The 13,857-nt window shown below is 37.9% G+C and overlaps 1 protein-coding gene across 1 annotated transcript in view; it reads right to left on the reverse strand.

Annotated features, from left to right (window-relative positions):
* Positions 1-13,857, reverse strand: part of LOC101852692 (tubulin polyglutamylase TTLL7) — a 23,720-nt gene that overhangs the window by 6,312 nt on the left and 3,551 nt on the right. Inside the window, exons 2-10 of the mRNA XM_005098244.2 lie at positions 13,449-13,631; positions 10,775-10,984; positions 8,861-8,918; positions 7,962-8,093; positions 6,502-6,660; positions 5,114-5,330; positions 3,343-3,666; positions 2,067-2,161; positions 1,130-1,271 (exon numbers count right to left, since the gene is read on the reverse strand). Coding sequence (XP_005098301.1) covers positions 1,130-1,271; positions 2,067-2,161; positions 3,343-3,666; positions 5,114-5,330; positions 6,502-6,660; positions 7,962-8,093; positions 8,861-8,918; positions 10,775-10,984; positions 13,449-13,494 — 1,383 coding nt within the window. The 5' untranslated portion in view covers positions 13,495-13,631. The remainder of the gene's footprint in view (positions 1-1,129; positions 1,272-2,066; positions 2,162-3,342; positions 3,667-5,113; positions 5,331-6,501; positions 6,661-7,961; positions 8,094-8,860; positions 8,919-10,774; positions 10,985-13,448; positions 13,632-13,857) is intronic.

Consider the following 13,857-nt stretch of genomic DNA (forward strand, 5'->3'; position numbering starts at 1 on the left):
CCCCCCCCCCCCCCCCCCCCCACACACACACACAACATTGCTCTAAATGAAAATACCAACAAACAAACTATTAGGTTTGTTAGATTGAGTTGAAGACAAGCACTCGGACAATGATCAATAGTCAATGGGAAAAAGGGAAACAGAGAGATGATATATGGGAAGGTGGGGGAATTCCACACCCGGGGTAATTCCACACCCCCACTTACAGCCCTTAGAACCAACAAAAATCTTCCGTTTGAGATCAGCTTTAATTATTTGCTTCTGTCTGTCATGTTTTATTTTTCAATTCAGCTTTAATTTCTTGTATGTCTGTCTTTTTATTTTCATTTTGGCATGTGTGTTGTGTTCATGTGGGTGTGGAATTGCCCTGCAATATTAAATTTTTAATTAAGTTGAAAAATGAAAGTATGGGAATGGCGTTATCTTAGAATTCATATTGTGTTTTGTTTCCCAACTTATCCGACCCAAAGTAAAACTGTTGTCAAGGATGTGTCCTCTTTCTACATAAAGTAGCTTCTATAACACTTGTCTCACAATTGAAAAGTATGGAAACAGATATAGGAAAAAAACGAATCAGGAAGTTCTCTGACTAACGACAAGTTATTTCAAAGTTGTTTAAGATTAACATTTGTTTATAAAAAAGTCCAGTTCTCAATATTTTCCTGATTTAAAAAAGATCTCTGTCTTTTTCTTGTCAGCCAGCACAACAAAAGCTGCATTTTGTAAGGACATAAATTAAGATAACGTTCACACTGACAAGAAGGTGAAGGAGTAAACCAGGTCAGGGTGCAAAGGGACAGAACCTCACAAGAACACCGACACAAGAACATAAGAAAGCAAAAAAAAAACGCTCAGCACTTTCTTATCACATGAAAAGCAAAAATAGAACATCTGAAGTAATACAAATATCTTGAATTAACCTCAGGCAATTCTCTCCACCCTTGAAAATTATTGATAGGCCTACATAACAACTATTTTCACAAAATGTAAAATCCAGAAAACACACCAAAAAAAGGGGCTAAACTAAATATTAATTTTGCTTAGCAGAAACAAATGATACATAGTAACATAATCAGCAAACAAATAAAATCCTAATCACGCAAGTTAAGTGCAATCTGCAATCACTTACCAGTTCTTCTTTCCTCTTGTCATTGCTTTGTTTCTTTTTATCCAACTCCGAGGCGTCACTGTCCATTTTGCGATTCGTTCGGAACAAGCGCCTTTGGGCCTCAGCCTTTTGAGCTGCAATATTGCGTCGCTTATCGCTCACCCTGAGCAAAGCATAAGATAAGCAGAAACAATGTTACAACAAGCTTGACAGTCAAAGGTGAAAATATAGAAATTCAGAATCAGTGAACTATGGGAAAATATTAGACAAATTTTCTATAACATGCATTTAGGACGAAGGACAGAAAAAGATTTATAAAAGACAATCTGCTTTGTAGAAAAAGGGGAACAGAAAGTCAAAGGAGCAGGGTTAGGAAAACTCTCAAGACCTATCCATGCTAACCCTTAAGGTGGGTCACCAGGAATATGCGTTGTGTTTGGACCACAAAGACTGACTGCAACACAAAACCATTTAGTGAAATGGCTCGAAATTGTAAATCAATAACAATGCTAAGAAGAATTTCCCCTGGAAAAGTACACTGGGATTCTCAATGAATATTTATTTTCAAATATGAACAAAAGAAGGTTGTTTTTTTTCAAATATCTATACATATACACAACTGTAAATTTCCACTGTCTTTAGTTTCTTGGAACATGGTCAGAACTTACATTGATCACCAACATGCTTCTAATTTAATGAAAAGCTCGAGTAGATCAGAGCCCAAAACTTTTCTCCCTTAATTGGTGACCCCATCTGCCAATGTGAGTGCCCCCATAGCATTAGCAGAGCTAATAGCATTAGTAGGGCCAACATTACCAAAAGATTGAGAAGAAAACTCTTTCACAAATGTCTATACCCTGCCTATTAGATGAAGAAAATAATGACAAGAACACTAAAAAGAAAGTACATGTACAAAGAAGCATAATTCAATCATCCCTCTAATTGGGGTAATGCTTACTTGATATTCAGAAGCCTGAAAGTGTCTTCTATCATAGCAGACTTGATCTCAAAATCTAATTTTTGATCTGTGCCAAAGCTTGGAGATCTGTTAATCTGAGGAAAGATTAGAGATGGTTGTTTCCTTAAAGACACATGGCATTCAATTTTCAATATCACTTCTGTGAGAAAATTTGCCCGAAAATAATAATAATAATATGATGATGATGATGATGATGATGATGACTTTTTGCCTTCGTGTTTCCCCTCCTCTAGCCTTTTCGACTCATTGATTGTGTTCACCGCACCCTTCCGTTATTATATTCCTTACCTCCATGCATATGTTCCCCCCCCCCCCTCTTTCTCTCTCTCCCTCTCTCTCTCTCTCCCTCTTTTCTTTTCCCTCTCTCTGCCACCTCTGGCCCTAGTGTTTCTCTTTCTCTGGCCTTTCCGATTTGTGTTCATAGCACCCTTCTGTTATTATATTCCTTACTTCCACGCACCTTTCCACCCCCCCCCCCCCCCTCTCTCTCTCTACCACTTCTGGCTTTAGTGTTCCCTTCTCTCCGGCGATTTGTACTCACCGCTCCTTTAAATATTCAGACATTTATGTACGCACTTTAGTTTTTATAGCCTGTGTATATAATGATGATGATGAAGATATTTCCGATATTGTCCAAATCACACCAATACGTAACTTATAGTGAACACTTTGTTGCTGTGGCGTCATCACTCATTTATTTTTTTCTCAAATACTATGTTCCTGATGAAGCCTTACTGGCAAAACGTTGAACTGTGAAAAATATATATTTTCTGGAAATACAACAAGGTCTTAACTGTTTTAATACCTTCTTTATACAATGATGATGATGATGATGATGATGATGATGATGATGATAACGATGAATAAGATTCCCCCCTCCCAAATCCCTCCAAAAAATAGAAGAAGAGTGTACTTTTAAGAGTGTGTTGAAACTTTTAAATCAATAAAGTCACTGTCTTGTTTTGGGGTTGGGAACAATACAAGATACTTTACTTTACTTTACTTTTCCGATCCAGCGCCCATTTGGGTTCTAGCCCTTCGGTCTGTCGATATGGCAAAGAATTTGCAGGTTTTAATCAGCTGTGCTTTGTCGCTGTGTAGAGTATTTCCGATGTTTGGGGAGGCAGGTAGGTAGGTGCTACGCAGGTCACAAAGTGCTGGGCAGTTAAAGAGGTGGTGTGGTACTGTTTCATCCAACAATACAAGATAAGTTTAAAGACAGCATAAAATACCCATCATCGTTATTATTACTTACCTCAAGAAGCCATGGCCTCAGTTTCCTGTCAATCATGATGTCAAATCCGAGCACCTCGAAACACACACTGTCACTTCCTGAAGACACACCCGGCCGACACATCCTGTAGGCGTGCAGCACATGCGGCTCGGCGACCAGCAGGGTTCGAACAATCATGTCTCCAATGTTGCGCCAGAGCAGACTGACGTCGATATCGCTTCGACGCAGATACTCGTTGAAGTAGCGGATGGAACGTTTGCTCCCAGTGTCAAAGCCCATGTTTTTGTCATAGAACTCATTGTGTTTGTTGACTGAGTAGTTGGTGAGGTGCATGAACAAATGATTCTGAAAAACCCCAGTACAACATGGGCGTGTCAGGATTACACAGAATATGACTCACAAAGCAAAGTGGCTGAACTGACAAATAGAACAATATAGCGTAGTTGCTAACTGGAGGTTGGCAAAATAACCACTTAATCTCATCTTGATAGTCAACAATAATATGAGTGAAAAGAAGGTAAAAAGAGCACATCACGGTAGAGCATACACCAAAACATGAATAGTTTAATCTAAAAATGCATGAACATAGTAGTGGGAGTTTCGAGCTAAGGTATTCTTAAAAAGAAAATTGCATTAGTTTGAATTTGAACATTGGAGCGTCAAATGCATTAAATATAAATTGTGTTTTGTAGTTAGAATGTACCCAGTCAGGTTCAGTAGCACCTCTTGCCAAAATATTTGTTGTTTGAGTATGTAGTTACAAGAATGGGTCTCACTTCATACTAAATTATTGTGTTTCCGTATTTAGTAAGAAAATGTGCCTCTTGTCCAACTTTTTCTTCTGTTTTGGTACATAGAAATGTGTCATCTCTAGGTCTATCATGCTTCCCGAACACTTCCACTACCACTGTCTCTATGATGTGCTCTCAATGTGCGTAGTAAAATCCAAGACTTAATGAGAGTTGTTTAAGGTCCAGAGTCAACTCTATGTTTAAAAGTGCCTATGTTCTTCAATGGACATAATACACTATTTTGGAAACGGCAAAGAAAAAAATGTGCAAGACATGACTATGCCCTTAAAACAAGAAGAAAAGAACATACAACACATTATACAGTGTTTTGTTTTTTTGGTCATTATCAAATGATTCTGGGTATTTTTCACAGCCAAAACAGAAACGAAATTTTTTCATCGTAAAATAAAAAAAAGAAAACCATATATATCTCAGCAGCAGCCAAAGGCAAGTTAAAATTCAGTAAAGTAAAGTTGTTAAGTTGTTCCCGCATCCGATTCGGACATTAGGTATTGCCTTGTTAGAGAGACAACTTCCTGGGCCTTCGGCACATTGTGGTAGGGTGGCCAGTTCTTTTCCACACCGCCTTTATTTCCCCAACTCGAAGTCAGGTACCCATTACTGCTGGGTGGGCAGGAGGGGAAGAAAAAAATGCGTGTCCGAACAGAGGCTCGAACCTGGACTTTCCGCTTTGGAGACGAGGCCATTAACCACTCCGCCCCCGCACCCTCTTAAAATTCAGTAAAATAAAAAAAACAACAACCATCAATTGATGCTCTACAAACAGCATTTAGTTGGACCAGTAATTGAGCTATAGAGGTGAGCGAGCAGTCATTTATTGCACTTCAAAACAAAAATAGTATTTTTTAGGGACAAATAAAAGAAACGCTACAGAGAAGAAGATGGAATAAACCACATCATAACATCCACGATACATCCATGATGGACTGATGACAAAAACATCGGTTGCTGATTAACGCAACCATAACAAGCTAACTTACGATGTTGCTCTCGTGAGGCGGTAAGTATTTCTCTGTGGCCAGCCGGACTAAACCGTCATTGAAGAGGAAAACCCGCAGAGGATCACAGGAAGTAACAAGGACATAGATGCGCAGGTCAAACTTGTAGCCATCGAGAAGTAAAGGCTTGTCCAGGTACTCTTGTACGATGAAATGCTCTTGCGAGGGAATCTTTTCAGCATTCCGATACAAAGAAATGCTGAAGATAACAAACATAACAGTTTCCATCATAAGCCTATGTACGTTGCCAGACTTATGACAAGTCGTGAACATCCTTATGTTTCATGATTATGTTATCTTCAAGTCCATACATTTTTGCAGTGACATTATTGGATGTGTGTGTTTGTACACATTTGTGGGTTTGGGGGAGAGGGATAGGGAGAGAGAGAGACAGAGAGAGAGAGAGAGACATAGAGAGAGAAGTTCATGTATGATATATGGTAATATAAGCACGCTGTCAAAATATCTCTAATGTAGGATTATAAAGCGCACTTGCCTTAATTTCATCTTATCTTTCATGTAACTGATTGTTTAGAAATTATCTCTCCCCCAAGATAGCTAAGTCAACAAAGTTTCTGTTGGCTTAAGACAAATTAAATGAGTAAGAAACAAATGCAAAGTGTAAAAATTATTTTTTTACAAACTATACCTTTCAAGAAAAAACAACTACTCAGCGATCGGGTCTGAGGTCATACTTGCTGCACATAAAGGGGTTTTGCATGGTAAAAGCTGTAGTGTCCCAGTCAAAACGTAAGGTGTTGCAGTAACAATGAAAAAGTTATGAACTTAGATTACTGGCTTCGCCAGATTCAACATTATATCCTGAGAAAAAGCACAGTCAGGCTGAGATAACTCAGATTAGTTCATACAATTTGCCATATCCCGACTGATGTCTCTTTATTTTTTTGGTCATTGGTTAACCTGAATGGTGGCTGTTTCGATCACATTTGTCATTTTCTGACGAGTCTGACTTATCCGTGCCCAACGGTTTTATCTATTTTCCTCAGCAAAATGTCTCAGTCTCTGCAAAATGGCTGTGTAATAATAAAACAAAAAAATGGTTGCAGTGTGTGCAAAACAGGCTGCAAAGCGGAGTGCCCCCTGCTGGACGAAAACAGTAAGTAGGAAAGAACAGCTCCATGAAGGAAGTTATTATGAGGTAGTGTGAGCATTCATGGTGCACACACAACTATAAATAAATACGGTACTTAGCTTTCAAATTTTAGAGTATGCTACAGGTGACAATGTAAACAGCAGGATCCCTTCACACAACCCTTCGCCTTAAGAAACACAATAATAATATAAGTGCATACACTTTTCAAGTCACATTCCGAGATGCATAGTTCATAATTCTCTCACTTCTCACTCACCCATGGCCCTGTGCACCGTTTGAAGGTTTTACAATGAAAGTTCTAGGTTTTTTCTTCATTTTCATCTCTTTAGCATAATTCTGTAACAAGGAGTAGTCTGCAGGCAGTATCCATGTCTTTGGAATGAAATTGAACTCATCGGGAACAGCTTTCTGCATTCTGAGAGAATTCAAAAACAGACAGGTATTTTAAAGAAAGAGATTATGAAAATAATTATGAGGCATGATGATAAAATGATTTACTTCTCAAATCGTCAGATAAAATAGGTGAAGTTTGTACAATATATTAAGTATGAAATAAAAGAAGACATGTTAAACTTTAAGAAAATGACATTGACTGAAAATCTACAAATTTGATACATGTGTTGATTTTTTACTGATATATTCATGCATGGAGGGTGAGAAATACCTAACTACGTAAGCACACCTCACATAAGTGCCTGAGTCAACAATTTGTACAATACAATGCAATGCTTTACAATACAATACGATATAAATATTTCACTGAGGGAGAAAAAATATACAATAAATTTAGATTGGCAATCAACAATGTCTAAAATATCCTGGCTTCATAGATAGACACAGTGGTAACAGAAAAAAGAATAATCAGAGAAAAAGCTGCCCAGTTGAAACAGCCAACTGGGTCATTTCCTATTAACAACGACAAAATGTATTTAACTTGTATTTGTATTGACATGGATAAAAAGAAAGCCCCAAATTCACAAAGAAAGCAATGAGTACCAACATCAATGTTGCTGTCATTCAAAATTAGGCTTTTATCATCAAGCCTTGGATGTTGAAGGTCAGCAACAGCTCATGACGGATGAACTATTGTAATCATTATTTCCACTCTACTTCATTTTCTTTTTCACAATGAAAAGTATATGTGAGGCATCATGGTGAAATCAGGCGCTCGTCAAATTAATGAAATCGAAGAAATGGGCACTTTTCCGCTGGTTTGGCAACTTTTATTGAATTTTTGTTTTTTGGTTCAACGCCTTTCATGTACATGTAAAAATAAATTTCTGCATGGATTTTACAGAAAAACATTGCTTACGGGTACAAAAAAAAATGTAAATTTTAACTTTCTAAGGACTCTCAAGCTTTGGAAGTCACCATGTTTTGAAAGTCATTTTCTCGCTAATTTTACTTCTAAAACCAGCTGACCCCCCATCTTCTTCAACAAGAAATTTCTCAACTTTTATTCAAGATAGATAGGTACTTTTTTCATCAGAAACAAGACAAATGAATAAGCTTTTGATGATACCAATAACTCCACATGCCCAAAAATTGACTAGCGCCCGATTCCACTGCGTCATGATATATATGAATTTCCACTTAGCCATATAAGACATCCTCACAGGACTTCAAAACTTCATTTTCAAGGACCAGAGCCTTGTTTCGACTTTCCGTAAAGGTAAATCATCCTGAAATGAAAACTACCTAGGAAAGTAAACTTACTTTGAGACATTCCGAGCCAGGGCATCTTTGCGAGTCACCTCACCCATGCCGGGGAAGTGATTGATTCTCTGGTACGGCTTCAACTCGCTTATCTTATCCAGTGAAACAAAACAGTCGTTCCATATAAGATACCTGAGGGAAAAACAGAGATAGCAGATGATACAAACTGTTCTCACGCAAGGAAATTACAATTTGGGGAGAAAGCGATATTGACATAGCAACCCCCCTTCAACCAATATTTTTCTGAGAAACACCGTCTGCTGTTGATTGTGACCTGTTGTACAAGAAAAGATGAAGAACTTTTCGTCTGGGAGCCTTTAATTAGAGAACAGATTGAATGGAATTTTTTAAATTTTGGCTTCTTGAATTAAAAAAAACAGAAAAACAACTTAACAAAGCGAGGAAGTATATATACAAACTAAATGTAGCTATCACTCCGAGGTTTTCACCCTTCTACTTCACTTTAAATTGTAGAGTTTTTGCAAGCAAATTTTACTACCACATAAGAGCTTGACTACCAAAAATTTACGACAAAAATAAAATTGACATAAATTGGGTCAAAAAATACTTTACCAGACTAATTTTTGACCTTTTAAATTTAGATACAGATATTTTTATTACAATTATCCTATCTTATCTATTCACAGTCAGATGTGTGTGTGGCTATTGTGCTGACTCATCCTAGTTCAATTCACCTTTAAAATGCAGTGTCAGTTACACAATTTTATATATAAAAAGTATCAAATGAATGCACAAGCTATGTAAGCTGCTTTTCAAACACAGATAAAACCACTTCAAAAAGCCATCACTGATAAAGGCAACTCAGACCCTGCTTTGTTTTCAAGTTAAAATCTGTGTCAACTTTGAAAACAGTAGTGAGATAAAAGGGGTGCACTTACGAAGTTGGGTCGTCATCCTTCGAAACAGTGAATCCGACTTTCTCTACCATTTGACGAACTAGACAAGAAAAAAAGAAAAGATTTAGAAAAAAAGATGTCAAAATAATACATTGTCAAACAAGCATACACATGGAAGGCACAATAATACAACCAACTACCATAAGGTTTGGCAAGCACTTTCTTTTAAATCAAATCTAAAAACTTGAGAATGCCTGATTTGATAACACAAATAGAGATGACATCGATGTCTGATCATCTCTGCTAGTCTCATACATCAATAAATCAAAGCAACAACTTGGCCTTATCCTTCAAAAACGTCAGTCTTTTTCGCAACATCAACATCTAAGATAAAAATAATCAGAACTTAGTATATTACTTTCTTTACAACAATTGTACCACAACATTTAATAAAATACAGTCACTTAAGATCACATGGCAGAAAAAGAATGACCATTTCAGACAGGTGGCCACTCTGGTCAAGGTCTGAGTTGTGGTCACTTACTTGACTTGACAAAGATGGTTTAAAATCTGACATTTCAATCTTAACTTTCTATTTCATTTTCATCACAATTGTTATCAATCTTAGGAGTTTCTGAGCATTGATTGAACTTAAAATTACACACACTTCGTCCAAGGATGGGTGGGTGGAAAACTTTTGAAGCAAGTAGTGCTGGGCATAAATTTAGATTTCCATTGCTTGGATTTTCAGGAAAACTACTTGGAAATGAACGAGTTCCTCAGGCCTGCTCAGTAACATAATTTCAAACCCAAACTTGCTTCCCACATGACTTGCTGCTGAACCAAGTTTAAAAGTAAGTTTGGCTTATGGGAATTTCCAGTATATCATTAGCCTGGATTTACTTCTTGCATACAAACCCATCATACCCTCCCCTTTGCCAACTGTGTGCCCTGTTAGAGTTATCTAGCTATAGGCTTCATAGTTTTTGTCTACTCCAGCCTGCGCCACCTCCGTCTCATTAAAAGCAAGCCAGACCAAGATCTCAACTTGGATTTAGAAAGCAGGTCGAAAAGTAAGTTGAAGCTGGTTGGATCTCCGAATTAGTTATTTAGATTAGGCAGAAGATCAGACTCCCCCTGCCCTCCTCATCCCCCTCCCCGTCGCAAACTGAGTGCACTGCTATCTATAAGCTTATTTGTGTCTGCTTCTCCACCCTGTCCCCGCTCCATCTCAAAGTAAGCAAGCGCGACCTAGATCTCCACTTGTATTTAGATATAATAGAAAGTAGGTCGAAAAGTAAGTCAAAGCAGGTCAACTCTTCAACTTAGTTATTTTTATCAAGCCCAAGAACTGAATATCCAGATTGAAATTTGGGTTTCTGCCCAGCACTAGTACCAAGTGACTACTATATAAGAGCAGGTTTTGAGGCCTCCACTAGTTGTGAGAATGATTGAAATCACTCGGGTGTCACGGAACAGTGGCCGTCAGTACAAGTGAATGCTATAATGAGGTGACCACTAAGGCAGATTTGACTGTAGTTTTGAAAAGTAATTTTTCCCTACTATGACTAAAAAGCAATGAAAATCTTTACAGGATATTATAAGTTTTAGCATAATTTAAAATATTGCAGAGAATTGAACTGAGAAGGATCGTATCGTGAACAGAAGAAAAAAGGGACACACAGGACTCCTCATAAGAGATTTCTTTTAAAAAATGGTCAATGCAGACCTAATATTTTTATTGTCTTCATTAAAAATAAGGATGCTACTAGACATGGAATGGATCATTTTGGAAGAAGAACCCTCAGCCCTGAGACAGGATACGAGACTCAAAGAAAACTTTAAGATAGTTGAGGATACTCTAGATTCTACTTGGATTCAAACTTCAAACTTCCTATGCCATTGAGAAGTTTGCGATCAACAATGCCACCACAGTGGCCAACTTGACTGACTTACCAACTTCATATCTAGTTCCACTGAGATTTGCAGTGATAAGGTCGCGGCGTCTGCGTCGCTTTTTTCTGACCAGGCTGGGCACAGCGTTGGAGCGTTGATGTGGGTCCTCGGCCCCATGCTCCACAGCAAGTCGGGCACTGTGGGGGTGGGGAGGGACGGACGGTCGCTGAGCTGCACGCCCATATTGTGTAAGAGACGATAGAGACAGATCTGGAACAAATAATGCAACAGTAATAAAAATATCAAGCTACCTCCTCTAAGAATGTGGGAACTTGATTTCAAAGGTGTTACTTTTATGTTGCTTGTACCCTATACAAAAGTGTCACTACAGATGAGCGTTTGTTCTATATTGGTTTACATTTTGTGGTAATAGTGTGCCTGGCAAATTAGGCCAAAAATATGCCACAAAATGCTGGAAAACATAAATGGCTCAAAAATAAAAGACAAAATATCCCTTACAGTCCAGTTACCTTAAACATACCACTTGGAGCCTGCCTCAGTAATCATGTGAGCCAGAACCATTGACAATTGTATATATAATATCCAGGGTACTGGGACAGTAAGGTACTAAAAGAACAAGAATTTCAAGAAGTTTAATTTAATAAACAGGAGTTTATTAATTTTTCCTTGCACGGTGAGGAGGAATAAACATTTTTCATAGCGTCTTGTCTTTGTCACATGACTTTACCAACTTAAAGTTAATACTTTTTAACAGTCACTCCAACAATGGCCAGAATGTGACTGCGGCCATCTAAAGACAAAATTCAGCAATTATGTCTATTGTTTTATGCCCTTGTAAGCATTTTAAATTAGTCACAAATGTGAATGATTGTGATAGTAGCATACGAGGGGGGGGGGGGGGGGGGTTCAATAAGTCTTTGGTTTGGATATGAAGGAATCATGGTAGAGTAATGAAATTTACCCAGCCTTTAGACTATTTCTTTGGAACACACCATGCACATTTTCAGGAAAATCCGACAATGATAAGGCGTGTTCAATGAAACCATGTACAAAAACGTTTGCTTTTCTTTGCTGAAGTTGTGCCATGGAGCCTGTTGAATATAGTTAAGTTGTCAAGGAAAATCCCCTTCTGACATTTTTCAGGAAATGATCCGAGTTTATGGTGACAAATATCCTCGTTATAATACTGTGATATACTGGGTAAAAAAATTCAAATCTGGATTCATGTCGGTGATTGATGAAGATTGTGAAGGGCGCCCATCCTTTGTGGTAACTGAAGAGAATGTATCCAAAATTAAGAAACTGGTTCTACAAGACTGACGTATAACTGTTAAACAGCTCTCAAATGAAACGAGAATCAGTGTCGGGTCAATAGAAACGATTCTCTATGACCATCTTCACAAGAATAAGCTGTCTGCGCGGTGGATACCCCGCCTTTTGACAAGTGAGCAAAAGAGGCAGAGGGTTGAGTCCTGCAAAACTCTTCTTCGAATTGAGTCCATTGACACAAATTTCTTTAAAAACAGGTAACTATGGACGAAACATGGATTTATCTTTTAGATCCAGAACAAAAAAGTCCTCCGTGCAATGGAAAACCCCTTCTTCTCCCTCATCAAAGAAGGAAAAGGTTTGCTGATAAAATTGTGGTCTGTACTGGTGAGAAAAAGGTGCGGAAAACTCTGTTATGGGATCCTCCTACTGCATGACTACGCCCCTACACGCAGGTCACGAACAAGCAGTCTAGACAGTAAAACAGTGCAGCATTGAAATCTTGCCACGCCCAGCTTATTTACCAGACCTAGCCCCTCAGACTTTTCCTGTTTCCTAATCTAAAAAATATCATCCAAAGGACGTCATTTTCCATGACAACGAGGACGCCATTGAAGCTATTGAAGACTGGTTGGGAGTTCTGGGTCTTTTTCTCTTAAGGACTTTTGAAGGTCAAAGAGAGGTAGCAGAAATGTGTTACTCTGCATGGTGACTATGTAGAGAAATAAAACTATGTGTGCCAAGTCACAAAACTCTTATCTTTATTCCTTCATTTTTAGACCAAAGACTTCTTGAACCCCCCTCGTATATGCCTATAGGCTACAACACTTTCTATCCCATGGGAGATTGAGACATAAATTTGGAATGGACTGGCCAACCAAGGCTGTCGAGTTGTTGAGAAACCCTGTGAGCCTTCCTTCAGTGGGACATCTGACTATTTTCAAACCCCCCAAAAATATAATTTCTTTTACCGTTAAGAGAAGGTATCAATAATAACTGGGTCCTTCTGTTTGCCATTAATTTTTCATCAGTAACATTTTACAGAAGGTGGCTAGGGTTCAATTATTCTTTTTTTCTCTATTTTAAAATGTAGGATAAATTCTGATAATTCTTGACTGACATAACTTAATTACAGTCTTACTAAAAAAATCAAGAGATTACGACAGGTGATAGGCTAATTGAAAGTGTCACCAGTAAATAATCAGAAGACAGGTCATTTTAAGGATATTCTATGACAAGATTTCTAATGACATCAGAAGTAAATTAAAAGCTTTACGTAGAAAAAAAAATCCATAACAAATTAATTTTATATAATAATTATATAATAACCTCATTTTAGACAAAGTTATTACAGAAAACAGCGTGAAACATATACCATATACAGAGCAAGAAACAATAAATAACACAGAACAATTATAAGGTACTGTAGTTTTCCGGAACAAACCTTTATCCATTGAAGATAGGGATGTCAAAGAGGTGCTGTTCTTCATCCTGTTCTATTACAATGATGTTGTATCCAGTGTCGTCAGTAAGTCCAAATAGGATCTGAACTTTGTTGCTGCATGATTCTACATGACAAATTTACCACCTATCAAATGTGAAAAGTTTCAGTGCTCAAGAAGGGGGGCTGAAAAGAGAAAAAAAAGTTCCAACAATCTTTGCTCATTCTCAGGTGCCGTTTGTTAACTGGACAAGACCGGCGGTGCCGGTCAAATTTAATTTTTGTCAACTGGACAGTTGACAAGAGATTTATTGCTGATGATGATTTTCATTCAGTTTTAAGTAAATCCAAACAAACATGTATCAACAGTCAAAAAGCGCCTTGCCGATTTGAAGGCGTTCAAATAGACAAG

This window comes from Aplysia californica, unplaced genomic scaffold (assembly GCF_000002075.1).
Source record: "Aplysia californica isolate F4 #8 unplaced genomic scaffold, AplCal3.0 scaffold00176, whole genome shotgun sequence".
Classification (NCBI taxonomy): Eukaryota; Metazoa; Mollusca; class Gastropoda; order Aplysiida; family Aplysiidae; genus Aplysia; species Aplysia californica.